This window comes from Camelina sativa, chromosome 4 (assembly GCF_030686135.1).
Source record: "Camelina sativa cultivar CO46 ecotype springtype chromosome 4, ASM3068613v1".
Lineage (NCBI taxonomy): Eukaryota > Viridiplantae > Streptophyta > Magnoliopsida > Brassicales > Brassicaceae > Camelina > Camelina sativa.
This window is the reverse complement of record NC_141883.1, coordinates 3,410,710-3,428,556: the sequence shown is the minus strand read 5'-3', so window position 1 is coordinate 3,428,556 and position 17,847 is coordinate 3,410,710. Positions and strand designations below refer to the sequence as shown.

General features: G+C 35.5%; 3 protein-coding genes and 1 pseudogene across 4 annotated transcripts; 3 read left to right on the top strand and 1 right to left on the bottom strand.

Annotated features, from left to right (window-relative positions):
- Nucleotides 1-677: 677 nt before the first annotated feature.
- LOC104783503 (uncharacterized) lies at nt 678-4,343 on the top strand (annotated as a pseudogene). The gene is made up of 5 exons (XR_015596484.1): nt 678-1,052; nt 1,294-2,981; nt 3,072-3,654; nt 3,731-4,126; nt 4,205-4,343. The product of XR_015596484.1 is annotated as an uncharacterized LOC104783503 (transcript).
- A 5,227-nt stretch (nt 4,344-9,570) lies between these two features.
- LOC147945293 (uncharacterized) lies at nt 9,571-10,356 on the top strand. The gene has a single exon (XM_087509188.1). The coding sequence runs from the start codon at nt 9,571-9,573 to the stop codon at nt 10,354-10,356; it is 786 nt and encodes a 261-aa protein (XP_087365314.1).
- Nucleotides 10,357-11,228: 872 nt separating this feature from the next.
- LOC147945292 (uncharacterized) lies at nt 11,229-14,312 on the top strand. The gene is made up of 7 exons (XM_087509187.1): nt 11,229-11,415; nt 11,598-11,718; nt 11,916-12,070; nt 12,147-12,341; nt 12,470-12,903; nt 12,963-13,754; nt 13,926-14,312. The coding sequence occupies exons 1-7, from the start codon at nt 11,229-11,231 to the stop codon at nt 14,310-14,312; spliced, it is 2,271 nt and encodes a 756-aa protein (XP_087365313.1).
- A 2,543-nt stretch (nt 14,313-16,855) lies between these two features.
- LOC104779718 (defensin-like protein 293) lies at nt 16,856-17,353 on the bottom strand. The gene is made up of 2 exons (XM_019244286.2): nt 17,238-17,353; nt 16,856-17,146 (listed from the first exon to the last, which is right to left on the bottom strand). Exons 1-2 carry the CDS (start codon nt 17,284-17,286, stop codon nt 16,920-16,922), a joined length of 276 nt encoding a protein of 91 aa, XP_019099831.1. The 5' UTR covers nt 17,287-17,353; the 3' UTR covers nt 16,856-16,919.
- Between the last annotated feature and the right edge of the window lie 494 nt (nt 17,354-17,847).

Below are 17,847 nucleotides of genomic sequence, written 5' to 3'. Positions count from 1 at the left end.
CACAATAAGATATGCTATTTGTACAAATCCAACAAATATTTAGCTAAAAGACTTGTGAGAGATTTATAGACTTACAAGGTATCAAGAGTGAGAGGAGGAAGAGAAATACTACTTTTGATGTCACTTTTTTTATGATGTGAGTCTAATATCAGAATATTTTTTAAAAAATTATGAGTTGGGTTTTGCAATTTATAGTGTACCTCTTTGAAAATTTTGAATTCGATTTTAGTATTATTTTCAAGTGAATCACTTGAAATTTAAGATTTTCACATTAGATTTTCTCATTTGATAAGAAATCTAACTTATATAAAAAAAAGTCTTATACACAACAAAAATTAAAAAGAAAAAATTACCAAATTTTATCAATTAGAATATCCAAACTTTATTACATATGTTCATTCTTAAGTTTTCTAAAAACAAAACAATTAAAAAAACTTAGGTCCTATTTTCAATTTTTCATACATTAAAAGCTAATTAAGTTTAATAATAAATAACACAACTAATTAAAGACAACATACACTAAATATTAAATCTACCGGCAACTTTTTATAACTATTGTACATGCATGAGAAGCTTTATAGATAATAGAAAGTTTGTCATATAAATATTGAGATGGTCAAGAGATTAAAGAAATAAAAGGGAAAATCCCACAAAAAAACCTCAAAGTGACACCAACTCTCAGTTTAAGCCTTGAAGGTTTTGTACTTCCACTTTTATACCTTAAAATGATAATATTACTAATATAATACCCTAAATTAGCTTATATGTTCGTGATATCACAAAATTTAACAGAATTTCTGAATCTGTTAACAGAACTGTTAACAAAAGTTAACTCTGTTTAATTATTGGATTTATTGGCCACGTGCATCTGTTTTTTTTTTTAATACTACATAAAACAAAATTTTAAATAAACTATAATTATTAAAAAATGATAAAATCCCCAAATCGTTTTGGGGGAGTTCATAAGAAAAAAAAAGACTCGGCGAGAGAGAGAGACGTAGAGTAGAGAAAAGGAGAATCAAAGAATATAGTATTCCACTGATCGAAAAGGGGTAAGAATTGTTTCAGCCTATCAGTTTTTAGTTGATTATTACTGTTTATGATTTTCCCAATTGATTAGAAAGATTTATGGGTTTCTGATTTTTGACTTTTGCGATGTAATGTATCGATTGAATTCGTGTTTCTGGGTTTGAGTGGGTGGTTTCGTATGAAAATTGCAAATGTTTTCATTTTTTTTCTTTTCGCGAGACTAGAGATTGATGTTCTGCTTTTTTTCATTTTGTTATTATACAGTGAGGAGATGATTAAACTAACAATCCACTATGGTGGAGAAATGAAGAAAGTAGAAGATGATTACAACTATCTTCATGAATTAGGTTGTAAAATTGTTTTCTGGAAATTGGCAGAGGTTGGATGGGTGAAGTTTGAAGACTGTTGTAGAACTGAATGTGTTAAGGCCCCAATAAGTATCATTTGGTTCAAAGATGCAAGAGAGGAGATGAAGATGTTGCAGTATGTGTTTGATAGCTCAAATTTTGACATGCCCGAGCTACATTCTTCTGCAAAATCAACAGGTGAGATTGATGTATTTATTGAGCATGGTTGTCCAGATCATTTGATTGGTTCTGTTGATGGAACAAGTATAATGGCTGAGGGGATGGGAGAAAAAGGATATGAAGTTGATGAAGATGAGAGGATGGAAGAAGAAATGGATTATGAATCAGGTAATGATGATGACAGGCCGCCAAAGGAAGAAGATGACCCTGAGGAATCTGAAGATGAAACACATGTAGTTGAGAAAGAGGTTGATAACAATGAAAAAGAAGTAGATGGTGGAACTGATATGTTGAATGAGAATCAGAATGAAAGTAAGGGTCAAACAGAGATCGATGATGGAGATGACGTTGTGATAGATGCAGGAAATGGGGCTAATGATGATAGGTTTCAGACAGTGTTTGAGGAAGGTACAAAGACAACTACAGAGTTAGATGAAGCTATGCGTAAATTGGCTGAAGAAGATGCACAAAAACAAAAAGACGAAGAAGAAGAAACAGATCCAGAGTTTGGCTTAGAGGATGTAAATTATCCATATACTCCAATAGAGTCAGAAGAGGAGTGGGAGCAATGGAAGAATCCACAACGAGAAAAAAAGAAATCAGAAGTATCATGGAGATTTAAATACGGAGCCCTATATCTGGTTGTTTCAAACATTCAACAGTGGATTGGAGTTTAAGGATCAATTATTACGTTATTCTTTGAATATTCAATATGATATAAAGATGGCCAAGTCAAAAGCAAGTAGGATAACTGCCATTTGTCGCACAAAGAAGTGCAATTGGAGAGTGTATTGTTCATTGGAGCCTAGATTGAATAAGTGGATGGTGAAGGTATGTCACTACAATCACAATCATGGAAAATCAAGTCGAGTATCAATGCTGAAACAAGGTGTGATTAGAGGGTTGTTTAGAGAAGAGATAAGAAGGAATGTTAACTTACCAGCTGCAGCGATAAAAGACATTATCAAGGAACGCTATGACATTGTTGTTAACATATCAAAGTGCTACAAAGGAAGACGAATTGCTCTAGATTCAGTCTTTGAAGCTCAATCAATACAATTTGGCAAACTATGGGATTATGAGAAAGAGCTTAGAAGGTTCAACAAGGACGTCACTACTGAGATATTAACAGTTGACATCAATGGTAGACAACAGTTTAACGGTTTCTACATTTGTTTTAAAGAGTTCAGGCAGAAGTGTTGTAGACTTGTGATTGGCTTGGATGGTTGATTTTTGAAGTGGGATTTAGAGGGTGATTTACTTGCAGCTGTTGGTAGAGATGCAGATAACAAGATGTATCCAATAGCTTGGGCAGTTGTAACAGGGGAAAATAAAGATACGTGGGGCTGGTTTTTGCAAAAGCTTAAGTTGGATTTAAACTTGGGAATTGGCAAAAATCTTACCATTATTTCTGATAAACAGAAGGTAACATTTTGTTTTACTTTGAAAATTTATATAAAAAAAATATTTTGATTGACGATTCCTAAACCTTAATGTCTTGACAACTATTTTCAGGGTCTTGTTATTGCGGTTACTGCTGAACTTCCTCAAGCAGAGCATCGTATGTGTGCAAGGCATATGTATGCTAATTGGAAGAAGTCTTTCAACAGGTCAGAGTATAAAAACTTGTTTTGGGGTGTTGCTTACAGTTACCATGAAGGAGAATATGAAAAAAATATGCAGATGGTACATGCATATGATCCTGCTGCATATGAGGCGTTGCTTGTGACAGAGCCAAGAAGGTGGTGTAGAGCATTTTTCAACCCGGAATCTCATTGTGCTGATGTCCACAACAATCTCTCAGAAACTTTCAATAGGACTATTAAAATGGCCAGAACAAAGCCTGTTATAACAATGTTGGAGGATATAAGAAGACAAGCTATGACAAGGATATCTCTCAGGTGGTTAAAAGAATTCAAGTTAGACTCCCATCTCACACCTATCACACTTGCTATACTGGAGAAAGCAAGAAAGGATAAGAAGTATTGCAAGCCATTATGCAGCAACAAGTACTTGTATGAAGTTACAGAGTTCAACATTGGTTACTCAGTTGATTTGGCAACACATCAATGTGCATGTCGCCGATAGGATTTGACAGGTATTTTCTGTGAACCTGAATTTGAGTTTAATTTTTTTATGATATTAATATGAGTCTCATTAACTATGTTTGTTAGGCATACCATGCAAACATGTTGTATGTGTTTAGACGACAATCAAGATAATCCAGAGAAGTATGTGGCTGATTATTACCAATCCTCTTACTTGAAGAACACATATGTGGATAATATAAAACTTGTCAATGGTGAGCAACTGTGGACGAAAACATGGAAATCTCCTATTGGGATCCCTAATATTCGCAAGCCAAGAGGTAGACAAAAGAATCGTGACAGAAAAAAAGAATCTTTTGAATCACTCCAAAATGCAGGAAAATCAACTAGACATGGGAGGATACCACATTGTAGCCAATGTGGTCAAGCTGGTCATATTAAAAGTGGTTGTAAAAATGAACTGTTGTTGTGGAGGGACCAAAAAACAGACGTAGTAGACCTCGGAAACTTCCATTAGTTGAGGTACTTTCTCTCTCTTTTTTATTTGACCAATGCTTGATAATTGGCTTTAAATTTCTCTGTTTTATTTGTGTGAATTAGGTTCAGCCACTACGTCAACCAAAGACAAGGAAAACTAGAGCCAATTCCGCTGTTGGCTCTCATCCATTACCAACCACTGAATCCACCACAATCGATCAAACTTTTTCTGTAATTAGCTCTCAACCGTTTCAACTGAATCAATTATCTTCTGCAGTTCATGCTTCTTCAAGTACACCACAGCCTTCAGTCTCCTCCAACAAACCAAAAAACAAGAAGTGTGGACGACCTTTAAAGACAAGAAAAGTGGAAAATGTTCCAAGAGGAGTTGGAACATTTTATAGTCCATTCACAGGTCGGCCATTTCAAGTGTTTGGAGACAAGGTGTATGATATGTCTAACAATGACCATCAACCTCCTCTTTGAATGTTTATGTCTTTCAGTTTCAGTTTTGGGATGAATACTTTATGATTTTTGTGTTGTCAATTTTAGTTTTTGGGACAAAATATGTTTTCTTAAACAAGTTCTGGGAAATTTTTACTATGAATTATGTGTTTTTATATTTATTTATTGTTTTTTTTTCTTAAAATTTTCTAGATTATATATTCTAATTTATATAAAATAACATTTTATTAACACAAACAACATTAACTACTGTTAACTGTTCTGTTAACAAATTAAAATTTCTATAAAACTTCTGTTAACTTTTGTGATGCCACGAACATGTAAGCCAATATAGGGTATTATATTAGCAATATTATTACTTTGAGGTATAAAAGTAGAAGTGCAAAACTTCTAAGATTTAAACTGGGAATTGATGTCACTTTGAGGTTTTTTTGTGGGATTTTCCCAAGAAAAAAATATCTGTAATTAAATAATATATGGTGACTATAATTGCACATCTTTTTGGGTAAAAGAACACTGATTTTTTTCTTTAATACTGGATGAACCTTAATTATCATATGGGTTATCAAAAAGAGTAACTAAATCCATCTAACATTTATCAAGATTTAATGATTAAGATGTTTTTTATAACACATATAAACATTTTACTTAAACTCAATTTATTATATTACTCTTTTTCTGGCTGATTATAATACCATAACTGTTAGACATTCATATATTTTGATATTTTATTCTTTTCACTCATATATTGTGAAGATACCGAATTCATTTGACAGCAAACTCATTCGGTTACATGATCTAATTTTATTTTATTCACTAAAAACGTGTGTTTAGTTATATAATGTATTAATAAATGGTTAATTGGTTATCCACTTATCCTTAGAACATGTGCATTGGTGTAGGACAATTTTTGGTCCTTCAAATATATTAATCTTATTTTGAGAATTTTTTAAGTGTAGTATGAACATTGGTGTCCCTCAGAGTTGGTCCCCTGGAAAAAATAATAGTATTTTTAATTTAAAAAATTAATTATTTAAATTAATAAATAAAAACATAATAACATTGACATTAAAAACATAAAAAAAATTAAAAAGTTACAAAAACTTGGAAAAAACAAAATATACAATTAAAACATGAAAGATAAAAAAACATAAACCATACAAACATCAAAGATAAAAACAAACATTTTATTCAATTCATAGAATTTTTTTTAATTAATCTTCATTATCTGGAAGATGTCCAAAGTTAGTCCAAATATGCTCAATCAAATCTTTTTTTAACCGTTCATAAGAAAATTACAAAGTTACAAAAACTTGAAAAAAAAACAAAACATACGATTAAAACATTAAAAATTAAAAACAGTTTATTCAATCCATAAAATTAAAAACCAAAAAAAAAAAAAAAATCCAAACAACACTAACCACACAGATGCTGCCACGTGTAACGAAGGACACAACTAAAAACGTCCCATATTAAGAAACGTTCCACACAGATGCTGCCTTTTTTTATTTATTTAAAAACAAAAAATACCGGGGATATGCCAAATATACGCCGTTGCATATGGTCTTACATTTTGACGAAATACAAATTGGTGGTCCTTACATTTTGATGATTATATTAATGTGTCAGCGATTGCAATGGACCAAGCATCGAAACAAAATAAAATAAAACATAAATCACTATTACCGTATTAAAAAGGTGAATGCATGGTTTCTAAAGACTTGGTTATATAAATGACGATAATCGTTACATAAGAGAAGATGTTTAAATTCTTGACTGTCCACAAGTAGAAAAGATAAAACCCCTCTAAATAAATCAGTAAAATTTGCTAAACAGATATAGTCGTAAACATGGTGCTTCTCTCTAAAAAAACCTAAATCATCGGCCGCCTAGTTTTACTGGGGCTCCGATGACTTTCTTAGCACCGGGGTTGGGTTTTTCTCTTTATGTAGTTGTTTTTTTCATTATTGACACATCCATATCAATTTTCTTCCAATGGTCTCAGATTTGGTTTTTCAGATCTATAATTTTTAAACCTAAAATCTTCTCAACTTTGGTTCAGCTTCTTGGTTTATGTCTCCTCCGTCAAGTTCAGCTTCAGATCTGGCCGTTTTTAGGGCAGAGGCAGCTCCAATCGATCACTCACTGCTTTAGATGAAAAAATTTCACCAACCTAAATCTAGATCTCCTTTCTTTTTCAAGAGTCTTTCACCATGAAGGATCTATAGGTTTTGGTTGTATTTCACCGCCTCTGGTAGCTCATCGTCGGAGCAACATAAGGAGGGTCGCACGGCACTCTCATCCAGTTTTATTCTGTTGGTTAAGGAGGTTCTTGTATTGTAACCTGTTTGTGTGTTTTTTCTCATCTCAGATTTGTTTTTAATTTTTAAAGATTTATGTTTTAATTTTCTTTGTTTGGATCTCTGAAATCTGTTTTGGTAAATAATCATTTAGATGTTGTGTATTTTATTAGTTTGGGTTTTTTCTCCTTAGTTTTCCTCTTTTGGTTTTAGTCTGCGGAAGTGTTCTTGTACTCCCGGCTTACATTTTCAGAAGGATTGATTTTTTTGCCGGCCTTTGTATTTTATCTTAAATTCTATCGAGGACGAAAAAAATAAAACATGGTGCTTCTATGTTTGAACCTCTAGTGCAACAAAATTGTGGTTGTTATTGTGTTTATATAGTGACTACAACCTAAAAGCAGGAAAACGTATTACCCAATAAACTACCTTATTTTAGTAATGAAGTATGCATTTTTTAAAATAAAGTTTTTTTTAACAAGTACATAGTCCTTCCATACGATATGATCCTGGCAAGTTTTCGCAACAAACAATCTTACGACAATATTCATCAAAGTTAGAAAATCCAAGCAATTACGCCCACCTCCTTTTTCTGGGATAAATAAAAATAGAAAAATACACATGGAACTATCTAGATGTTTAGTATAGTTAAGTTATAAACATTTTACTACGACCATGCTGTATATCCATTTTTTTTAATTAACTAGTATTACATGATGACGTTGTCGTTAGCATATAAATTACTTGGTTTAATAAAGATCAATTATCAGAGATGCAAAGTCTTTGTCGCCGTCCGGTGTTTTATCCGGTTAGCCGTCGGACATCTTCCGTGTTACACAGCGGTGGTGGTCGGCTCTCGTCCAGCATCGACCGGCTTCAATAGCGGCGATGGCTGGCTCTCGTCCAGTATCGACCGGTTTCATTAGCGGCGATAGCTGGCTCTCGTCTGGTATCGACCGGCTTCATTAGCGGCGATGACTGGCTTTAGTTTCTTTTTCCGGCGGAGCTTAGTTTTCTCCTTTCGGTTTCTTCCTTAATTTTGTCTTTTTCTAATAATCTCTTTGGATCTCTGGTTGGTTGGTGTTGGCGATCTCATCAATTCTGCTTCACGTCCATTGAGTTTTCTCTTGGCCTAAGTTGTTGTTGTTGCTCAACTCGCCCCTGAAAAATTTGATTCCCTTTGGCTGCTCTTTCATGTTTTCAGAGTTTCTCTTTGATAGGCAACCGTGGCCTTCTCAACTCTGAATCTCTTTTACCCGTGTTTTGCCGGATTCCTTTGAGTTTCTAGCAACCGGTGAGATTGGAGATTGATGTTTTTGGTGTAAATCGTTTTGGCCTTATTCGGTGATCAAATCAATGATGTTAGTTGGTGAATTCCGGCGACATCCTCAGAATCAGATTCACCGGTGTTGGAATCGCATGTAGCGGAGGTTGTGGGCAGAACACGTGTCCCCAGCTCATCAAAATCGTGATGACACGTCTTTGATGTTGTGTCTTCTTCTTGGGCTTTGCTTAATATAAAAGTTAACGTACTTAAGCTGTTGTTGTAAAATACGTTTCAGCTTTGTCGTCCCCGTAAACCATTCGGGCTTTGTAACTTTGTAACTGGTTGTGATATTAATATACTAGCCTTTATGAGAAAAAAAAAAACGATGCAAAGTCTTTTCACCCGTCAAAACAAAACGCATTTGCAATAGAAACTATTTTCTATAACTGCACCAAGCTGGCAAGCTCTACGTATGTTATATTATAAAGAACAAATTCTTTTGCCAAAAAAAAAAAAAAAAAAAAAAACAAATTCTATCAAAACACAAAAAGTTTCCCTTGTTTGGACTTAAAACCCTCTTTTTCGGTTAGTGTTTTTAACTATATTTAAGAAGAGAGCTTTATTAGAAAAAACACGTTTATTTTAAGAATCTAAACTTTTATCGTTCTAAAAGGCATTTTACTTTCTAAATCGAGTGTACGGTTTAGGATTTGTTCTTGAGAAGGTTCTGGATAGTGAGTGCTTTCAAAAGATCTGTTTCAATCAAGATGTCGTCCGCGATGGATAAGGTTTTAATGGCTATGTTACTAGAGGAGGAGGAAGCGATGCCGTTTACTATGCCAGATCTGCCGGAATACTCTTCTTCAGTGAGAAATGTGATCAGTTTGGTGGATAGAGTTCTGAATCCTAAAAGTTAGCCGATGAATAGGTTAGTGAGAAACATGCCGAGAAAGTGGCAGAAAGAGGGACGGGTAAGAGGGGTAGCGCTTACTAGTGAAAGATTTCAATTTATCTTCGATTCTGAGTATGATTTACAAGATGTTCTGAACAAAGGAGCTCATACGTTCAATGAGTGGTCTTTGGTGGTGGATAGGTGGACAGAGTTTCCTCCGGATAATTCTTTGCAGACAATCCCGATCTGGGTCCAGATCTGGAATCTGCCTATAAATTGCTACACGAAAAAGCGATTACAGCGGTGGGTGAACTAGTTGGGCAGGTATTAGAGGTGGTGTTTGACCCAGAGCAACCGCAACTACAAGAGTTTGTGAGGGTGAAGATTAAGTTTGATGTGGCTAGGCCACTTCGAAGGTCAAAAGTTATTACTCTTCCAAAGGGTGGAATAGCGGAGGGTCCGGTTTCAGTATGAGAGAATTCAAAAGCGGTGCTATAACTGTCAACGACTAACTCATGAGAAAGACTTCTGTCCCCTGCTGATAAAAAAGAGAGAAAATGCCGTTATGGCAAGAAGGAAGGGTCTAGTAGTAGAAAAGAAAGCGAAACCTTTGATTATAAAGGAGACTGATCCACTATTTGGAGTGTTGAGGGAGGATCAAGTGGGAGTAGATACAGATACAGGGAGGCCTAAGATAGCAGCAGATGTGCTAGAAGGGATGAGACAGTATCTGTTGGTGTCGGATGGTGCTGAGAAAAACCTGAGAATTGAAAAGGTTAAAAACTCAGTAAAGGAGGTTGAAAGGGATCCATTCCTTCAGAAATCAGTCCTGCGGCTTGAGCCGATGCCTCTGATGCACGTTGACGTAAACAAAGAGAAAGGAAGAGTGTTTAATTATGATGAGGCAAGTTATATGGGGGAGAAGCCAATTAAGGAAAAGTTTAACCCGATAAGGGTTATTGGTCAACCGGTAGAAGAAGAAGCTCGTGTAAGGCATTTTGAGATACCTGGTAATCTCTCAATGGGCGTGTCTGCTGATTTCCTTGGTTTGAGTCAACCTTTTCAGGCTAATCCGACGGGTTTCAGAACTGGTTTCTTTGAGACTGGTTCTGGATCTTCCGGGACTAAGCCAAATCAGAAAAAGGCAAGAGGTAGACCCTCTAAGAGTTCGCGGAAAGCCAAACCAAAGGGAGCTATAGGGATTGAAAGTTTCCAGATTCTGAAGTCCGGGGTGATAGTGGGTGAAAAAGACAAGAGAAATGCAGAGGATGGAGGTCCAAGCTATGCCAAACATACAAAGCTAAACCCTTCAGAGGTGATCCTGCGTGAGGGATTGCCCAATGCACAATGAACATAATCAGTTGGAATTGTCAAGGCTTGGGACGGTCTCAAGACTTGACAATTCACCGTCTTGAGGAAATGCGTAAAACACATTTCCCTGAGATGTTGTTCTTGATGGAAACGATGCATGGTAGGGATGTTCTAGTAGATATACAAGTTTGGTTGGGGTATGATAGAGTTTACACAGTGGAACCGATAGGAAAAAGTGGGGGTTTGGTTGTGTTCTCTAGGCGTGGAGTGAAGGTGGAAGTCAAGTATGCGGATAAAAATATGTTAGATTTGCAAGTTCAGTTTGGCGTGTTTTCTTTCGTTGTGTCGTGTATATATGGTGATCCGGTTTTTAAGAACAGAAAGGTCAATTGGGAGAGATTAAGAAGACTAGGTCTGGGGCGTTAGGAGACTTGGTGTTTGATTGGGGACTTTAATGACATTCTTCACAATGGAGAAAAGGCGGGAGGTCCCAGAAGATGTGACTCTTTGTTCAAACCTTTCTCGGAGATGTTGGAAGCATGTCACATGATGGAGGTACCAAGTCAAGGTCATGAGTTTACATGGGCAGGAAAGAGGTATGATTTGTGGATACAGAGTCGGTTGGATAGGGCTTTTGGGAATAAAGAGTGGTTCAAACAGTTCCCAGACTCTAATCAAACGGTTTTGGAGATGCGGGGATCTGACCATAGACCAGTCTGGCTAAAACTTACGAATCAAACAGAGGTGTGTAGAGGTATGTTTAGACTGGATAGAAGAATGGTGGGCAAACCAATGGTAGCAGAAGTGGTGGCTCAAGCTTGGGGAAATAATGCAGTGAATGGTGGGAGGAAATTATCAGACAGAGTTAAGTTATGTAGGCAGGCTCTCAGTCATTGAAAAAGAAATAACTCGATGAATGCAAAGGAGGCTATTTACCAACTTCAAGATGCCCTCGAACAAGAACAGTCTTCTTCTTTTCCAAGACGAGGAATGATTTCAAATCTAAAAAGGCAGTTGGCTAAGGCATACAGAGAAGAAGAAGAATTTTGGAGTCAAAGAAGCAGGTTCAAATGGTTGAAAAAGGGGAATAAGAACTCAGGTTTTTTCATGCCTCGGTTAAGGAGAACCGGTCTCGGTTGCGGATTGATGTTTTAATTGATAAAAACGGAGTGGAGCAAAAAACTGAGGCAGCAAAAGGGGAGGTAGCAATCGACTATTTTCAACACCTTTTTACATCATCAAATCTGGATTCCTTTGCAACTTGGTTCTCGGGGTTACCAGTTCGTGTGTCGGGGGAGATGAACGAGCAGTTGATCCAAGAGGTTACAAAAGAGGAAATAAGGGTAGCTCTTTTCTCAATCGACCCGGCTAAAGCTCCTGGGCCTAATGGCATGTCTACAATGTTCTTCCAACATTACTAGGACATTGTAGGAGCTCAACTGGTTAAGGAAGTGTTGTTGTTCTTCGAAGAGGGCTCGTTTCCGGAAGAATGGAACTTCACGCATATCTGTTTGTTACCTAAGATTATTCACCCGACTCTGATGAAAGATCTTAGGCCAATAAGTCTATGTTCAGTGGTGTATAATGTGATATCTAAAGTATTGGTGAAGAGATTGCAACCGTTGTTGCCACATATTGTGTCAGAAACTCAAACTGCCTTTGTACCGGAAAGATTGATATCGGACAACATTTTGGTGGCACACGAGCTAGTCCACAGTCTACATACTATGAGTGGGGTGTCAAAGGACTACATGGCAATCAAGACAGATATGTCAAAAGCGTATGACAGAGTGGAATAGAGTTATATTCAGTCTCTTTTGCTGGCTTTAGGGTTTCACACTAAGTGGGTGGAGTGGATTATGTTCTGTGTGGTTTCGGTGTCATTTTCGGTTCTCATAAATGACCATCCGCATGGGGTGATAAAACCACAAAGAGGTCTTAGGCAGGGTGACCCGTTATCACCTTTTCTGTTCGTCCTATGTACTGAAGGTCTCACTCACCTCCTGAACAAAGCTCAGAGAGAAGGTAAAATCGATGGAATTCAATTACACACTGATGGTCCGGAGATTCACCATCTCCTCTTTGCGGACGATAGCCTCTTCATGTGTAAGGCTAATGAGGATCAAGCTGGAGTTTTGATGTCTATCTTACAGTCTATGGAAAGGCCACGGGGCAAGAAATTAATCAAGCAAAGTTCTCAATTACTTTTGGAGCCAACGTGGATGACATAGTCAAGTTTGAGGTTCAAAACAAGTTGGGGATTGTCAACGAGGGTGGAGCGGGTAAGTATCTAGGACTCCCGGAATGTTTCAGTGGTTCAAAAGTGGAGTTGCTAAGCTATATAAATGATAGGATGATTGTCAAAGTGTCGGGGTGGCATGCAAAAACACTATCTATGGGAGGAAAAGAAATCCTGATAAAATCTGTAGCTATGGCTATGTCGTTGTTTGCCATGTCTTGCTTTAAACTGCCTAAGAGTACATGTGCAAACTTATCAAGTGCGATGGCCAACTATTGGTGGAGTGCAAGGGAAGGGCATCGCAAAATCCACTGGCTTAGTTGGGACAAACCGTGTCTGCCTAAAGATGTAGGTGGAATGGGTTTAGGGACATCAATTTGTTTAATTAAGCTCTTCTAGCTAAACAGGCGTGGCGGTTAGTACAGTTTCTCAATAGTCTCTTCGCAAAGGTAGTGAAGTCGAGATATTTTCCACACTCGTCCTTTATGGAAGCAGGGCTTGGACAAAGACCGTCGTACGGGTGGAGAAGCATCATCTTTGGTAGAGACCTGCTCAAAAAAGGGATTCGAACTAGAGTGGGGAATGGAAAATCGTTACAGGTCTGGTTGGATCCGTGGGTGGAAGATGATATTATGAGACCTCCTTGGATTAAAAACTCTTTGATTGATATTAATCTCAGAGTAAAAGATCTGATTGATTATCAGAAAAGAGATTGGGATGACCAGAAACTAGAGTATCACTTTCTGCCGGTTGATGTTGAGCGAATAAAGAAACACAAACCAGTGGTGGATAGAGAAGATTTCTTGGTTTGGAGATTTCATAAGAGTGGTGATTTTACGGTGAAGTCGGCCTATTGGCCAGTGGATCAGATCAACAAGCAACTGCTATACCAAGAAGCGGATATCCAGCCATCTTTAAACCTTTTGAAAGTACAGGTGTGGAAGCTTCAAACTGATCCAAAGCTCAAAGTTTTCCTATGGAAAGTGTTGAGTGGTGCCTTGCCTGTTTTATCAAAGCTGAATCAGAGAGGTATGAGGTTGGATGAGAGATGTCACGTTTGCGGACAAGAGGGAGAAACAATCAACCATGTGTTCTTTGAGTGTTTTGGGGCAAGACAAGTTTGGACTCTCTCGGACTACCCTTCACCGGAGTTTGGGTTTGATAAAGGCTCGATTTACTCGAACATGCAACATTTGTTGGTAAACAGAGGAAACAATCAGTGGCCTCTTTTGCTCAGAAAAAGTTTCCCTTAGATCATCTGGCATATATGGAAAAACAGAAATACATTTTTCTTTGAAGGGAAATGTATTTCACCTATCCAATCAGTGCAAAAAATTTGGGATGATGTCGATGAATGGTTTGTGGCTCAGAGAACGGATTCTAATGGAGAAGAAAGGAGTGAGGAAGCACCGGAGGGAGTAACAAGGGAATCGGAAAAAAGAAACCCGAGACAACTTGCAGTAAGAAATAATGGGAGATGGGAGGGTCCACCTACCTCTTGGGTCAAATGCAATGTGGGGATTTCCTGGTCAAAAAGAAACCGACTCGCTGGTGTGTCGTGGGTGTTGCGGAATGATGAAGGTATGGTGATTATGCATAGTCGCAGGGCTTTTTCTAATGTGCCCAACAGGGATCAAGCGAGCTTTCTAGCTACACGATGGGCTGTTGAAAGTTTGGCGAGCCATAGATGTGGGAAAGTCATTCTAGCGTTGGAAGATGTTTCGCTAGTTAGATGTGTTTCGAAGCCAATAGCGTGACCTTCTTTTGCGTATGAGTCAGGGGAATTGCTCAGTTTATTAAGATGTTTTGATCAGTGGAAGGTGGTAATAGAAAATCCAAATACTAATAGAGGAGCTTCTCTCATTGCTCAGAGTGTAACTAACGATTGTCGTTTACAGTCCTATGTGGCGTCTAGCTACCCGAGGTGGCTTCAAGCAGTGTTTGAGGATGAGAGGGTTCGATCCTCTTTATAGCATGTTGGTGGTGTTTTAGTGCCCGAATGGTGTAAGTGTTAACCATTTTTTTGTATAGGCCAGGTTTCCTTAACTGGTGTGGGCTAGGGTAGGCTTTTAGGCTAATTATGGGTCGATGTCAAGTTTTTTTGAAAAGGCTAAGTTGTAAACCCATGTAACAAAAGGATCACTCTATTCCAAATCAATAGAAATCAGTTGACCAACAAAAAAAAAAAGAAAAAAAAAAAAAGAAAAAAATAAATAATCGAGACGCTAGTCGCTAGCTAGCCTTGTACGGCTTGTACATTTTGATATCATATAAATAATCACTATCAGTTTTTCGCCTTGTACGGCTTTAATTCTTTCACCATCTTAAGTTTGTTAAGTTTCCCGAAATGAGTTGATGTCATTTATGATTTGAGTACAATATCAGAATGTTTTTAAAGAATTATGACTTGGGTCTTGCAATTTATAGTGTACCTTTAAGAAATTTTGAACTTGATTTCAGTATTATTTTCAAGTGAATCACTTGGAATTTAAGATTTTAGCATATAAGAAATCTATCTTCTATAAAAAAAAAGAGTCTTATACACAACAAAATTTAAAAAGACAAAGTTTCCAAAATTTTATCAATTAGAATATCCACACGACCACACCTATTGCATATGTTCATTCTTAAGTCGAACAAAAATAAAACAAAAAAAATAATACTAAGAAAAGAAAAAAAACGTAAGTCATATTTTCATACAAGAAAAGCTAATTAAGTTTAATAATAAATAACACAACTAATTAAAGAAAACACACACTAGATATTAAATCTATCCCCAAAATTTTTATAACTATTGTACATGAGAAGCTTTATAAATAATAGAAATTTTGTCATATAAATATTGAGATGGTCAATAGATTAAAGAAAAAAATATTTGTTATTGAATAATATATGGTGCCTATAATTGCACATCTTTTTGGCTTTGGGTAAAAGAACACTGATTTTTTCTTTAATAATGGATTGACCTTAATTATCATATGGGTTATTAAAAAGAGTAACTAAATCAATCTAACATTTATCAAGAATTAATGATTAAGATTATTTTATAATACATATAAACATTTTATTGAAACTCAGTTTATTATTAAAAAATACTTAGGTTCACCCTCTCCTCTCTCTGAACCAATCAGAATGTTTTATATAATATTTCATTTAAAAAATAAATCAAAATTAATTATAAAGCAAAACAAATTATGTATACTTCTATTTAAGAAAAGTTAAATACTGGTTTGGTTTAGATTTTACAATTAAACGAGGTTATATATGATTTGGGTTTATAAATGAGAATTAGAGTTTAGATTTTACAATTAAAACGAAATTAAATGTTGGTTTTGAGTTTACAAATGAGGTAGTTAGAGTTAAATTTTACAATTAGAACAAAATTATAAGTCGGTTTGGGTTTACAAATAAGATGGTTGGAGTTTAGATTTTACAATTAAAACGAAATTATACGTCGGTTTGGTTTTACAAATAAGGTGGTTAGGTTTAAATTTTACAATTAGAACGGAATTATATGTCGGTTTGGTTTACAAATGAAGTAGTTAGAGTTTAGATTTACAATTATAACGAAATGATATAACGGTTTGGGTTTACAACAAATAAAGTGATTATAGATTAAATTTACAATTAGAACAAAACTATATATCAGCTTAGCTTATAAAAAAACTGTTTGAAAATTTTTATTCTACTAAACCGATATATAGTTCCGTTCTAATTGATTGACTTACGAACTTTTATATAAAAGAGCGGTGTGAAGATACCAAATTCATTTGACATCATACTCATTCGGTTACATCATAGAATTTTATTTTATTCACTAAAATGTGTGTTGTGTTTAGTTATATATTAATCATGAGAAGGTTAATTGGTTGTTTCCTTACAATTTGACGAAAAACAAATTGGTGTTCCTTACATTTTGAGAATTTTTTTTTTTTTGGGCAACATTTTGAGAATTATATTAATATGTGTCATAGCGATTGCAGTGGATCGAGCATCTAAACAAAATAAAATAAAATAAAATAAAACATAAATCACTATTACCGTATCAAAAGGTGAATGCATGATATCTAAAGACTTGGTTATATAGATAACGATTGTCGTCACATAAGAGAAGACGTTTAAAATTCCTGACTGCTCACAAGTAATAAAGTTCATAAAACCCCTCTAAATTAAAATCAGCAAAATTGCTAACATATATAATACTAAACATGGTGCTTCTATGTTTGAATCCCTATTGCAACAAAATTTTGGTTGTTATTGTGTTTATATAGTGACTACAACGTAACAGCAGGAAAACGAATTACCTAATAAACTACTTTATTGTAGTAATGCACTATGCATTCTTTTAAACAAAGTATGCTTTTTTAACAAGTACATATTCCTTCCATACAATATGGTCCTGGCGAGTTTTCGCAACGAACAATCTTACGACAATATTCATCAAAGTTACAAGTCCACATGTTACACTGTCCAGTCTTTCCTGCTTTTCCTTTACACCATATGCCATCACAATCATCTCTTGATCCGCACAGTGGAATATAGCTTCTACCCATTTTTCTTGATGCATTGGTTTCATGCAACAAAAATGTGCCTACATGATATTCAAACGAATTTTTTAAACATGTTGCAAAATTGATGTTGTTATAGATGCATGTAATAGAAATTTAAAGAGGGAAACTTACAAGATATGAGAAAGAAGAAGAGGAAAAGCGATGTTAGTCTAGACGCCATTGATAGAATAGAAGATGGAAAAGTTTTGTTTTTCTCTTCAGATATTGTGTTTAGTGGAATGATTTCGATGACTATATATTGTAACTTTTTGAAGCGTTTCCCGTATTTTCAGTGTTTGACTGTTCAAACATTTATTGTGGTCTTTGAAATGTTTTTATTGTTTTCTCATTGATTATTAGGTAACCAGTTAATATAAGATTTTTTTTTGTCAACATGTCCTTCCAAGTTTTTTAAATATTAGCAGAAAAAAATGGAAAGTCATGCAAAGGTGACTAGTGGCAACACCACTTGCTGAAGTGAATCAGAACAAAATTAATCTAAGAATTTTTTTTCTTTCACTTAGAAATCAAATTGAAAGTTACTTATAAAGCAATAGGATGGATAAGTCTCATGTTTCATTTATGATAGATATTAATTTTTCCACCAAATATAGATATAGATTTCTCAAAATTTATATTCATGAGATAATTTGAATATGGTGATGATTATTTCAGTTTTTTTATAGGTTGATGAGAGTAAGAATACACAATGTGTTAAAAGGAAAAATTATATTAGACTCTC

Bases quoted from the DNA above. Each gene is read 5' to 3' on its own strand.
- LOC147945292 (XM_087509187.1), top strand. From the start codon at position 11,229: ATGAATGCAAAGGAGGCTATTTACCAACTTCAAGATGCCCTCGAACAA. The intron at 12,342-12,469 runs GTAAAATCGATG...TCTATCTTACAG, and splicing joins GAACAAAGCTCAGAGAGAAG to TCTATGGAAAGGCCACGGGG. The intron at 12,904-12,962 runs GTAGGTGGAATG...CTAGCTAAACAG, and splicing joins AACCGTGTCTGCCTAAAGAT to GCGTGGCGGTTAGTACAGTT.
- LOC147945293 (XM_087509188.1), top strand. From the start codon at position 9,571: ATGGCAAGAAGGAAGGGTCTAGTAGTAGAAAAGAAAGCGAAACCTTTG.
- LOC104779718 (XM_019244286.2), bottom strand. From the start codon at position 17,286: ATGGCGTCTAGACTAACATCGCTTTTCCTCTTCTTCTTTCTCATATCT. The intron at 17,147-17,237 runs GTAAGTTTCCCT...AATATCATGTAG, and splicing joins CTTCTTCTTTCTCATATCTT to GCACATTTTTGTTGCATGAA.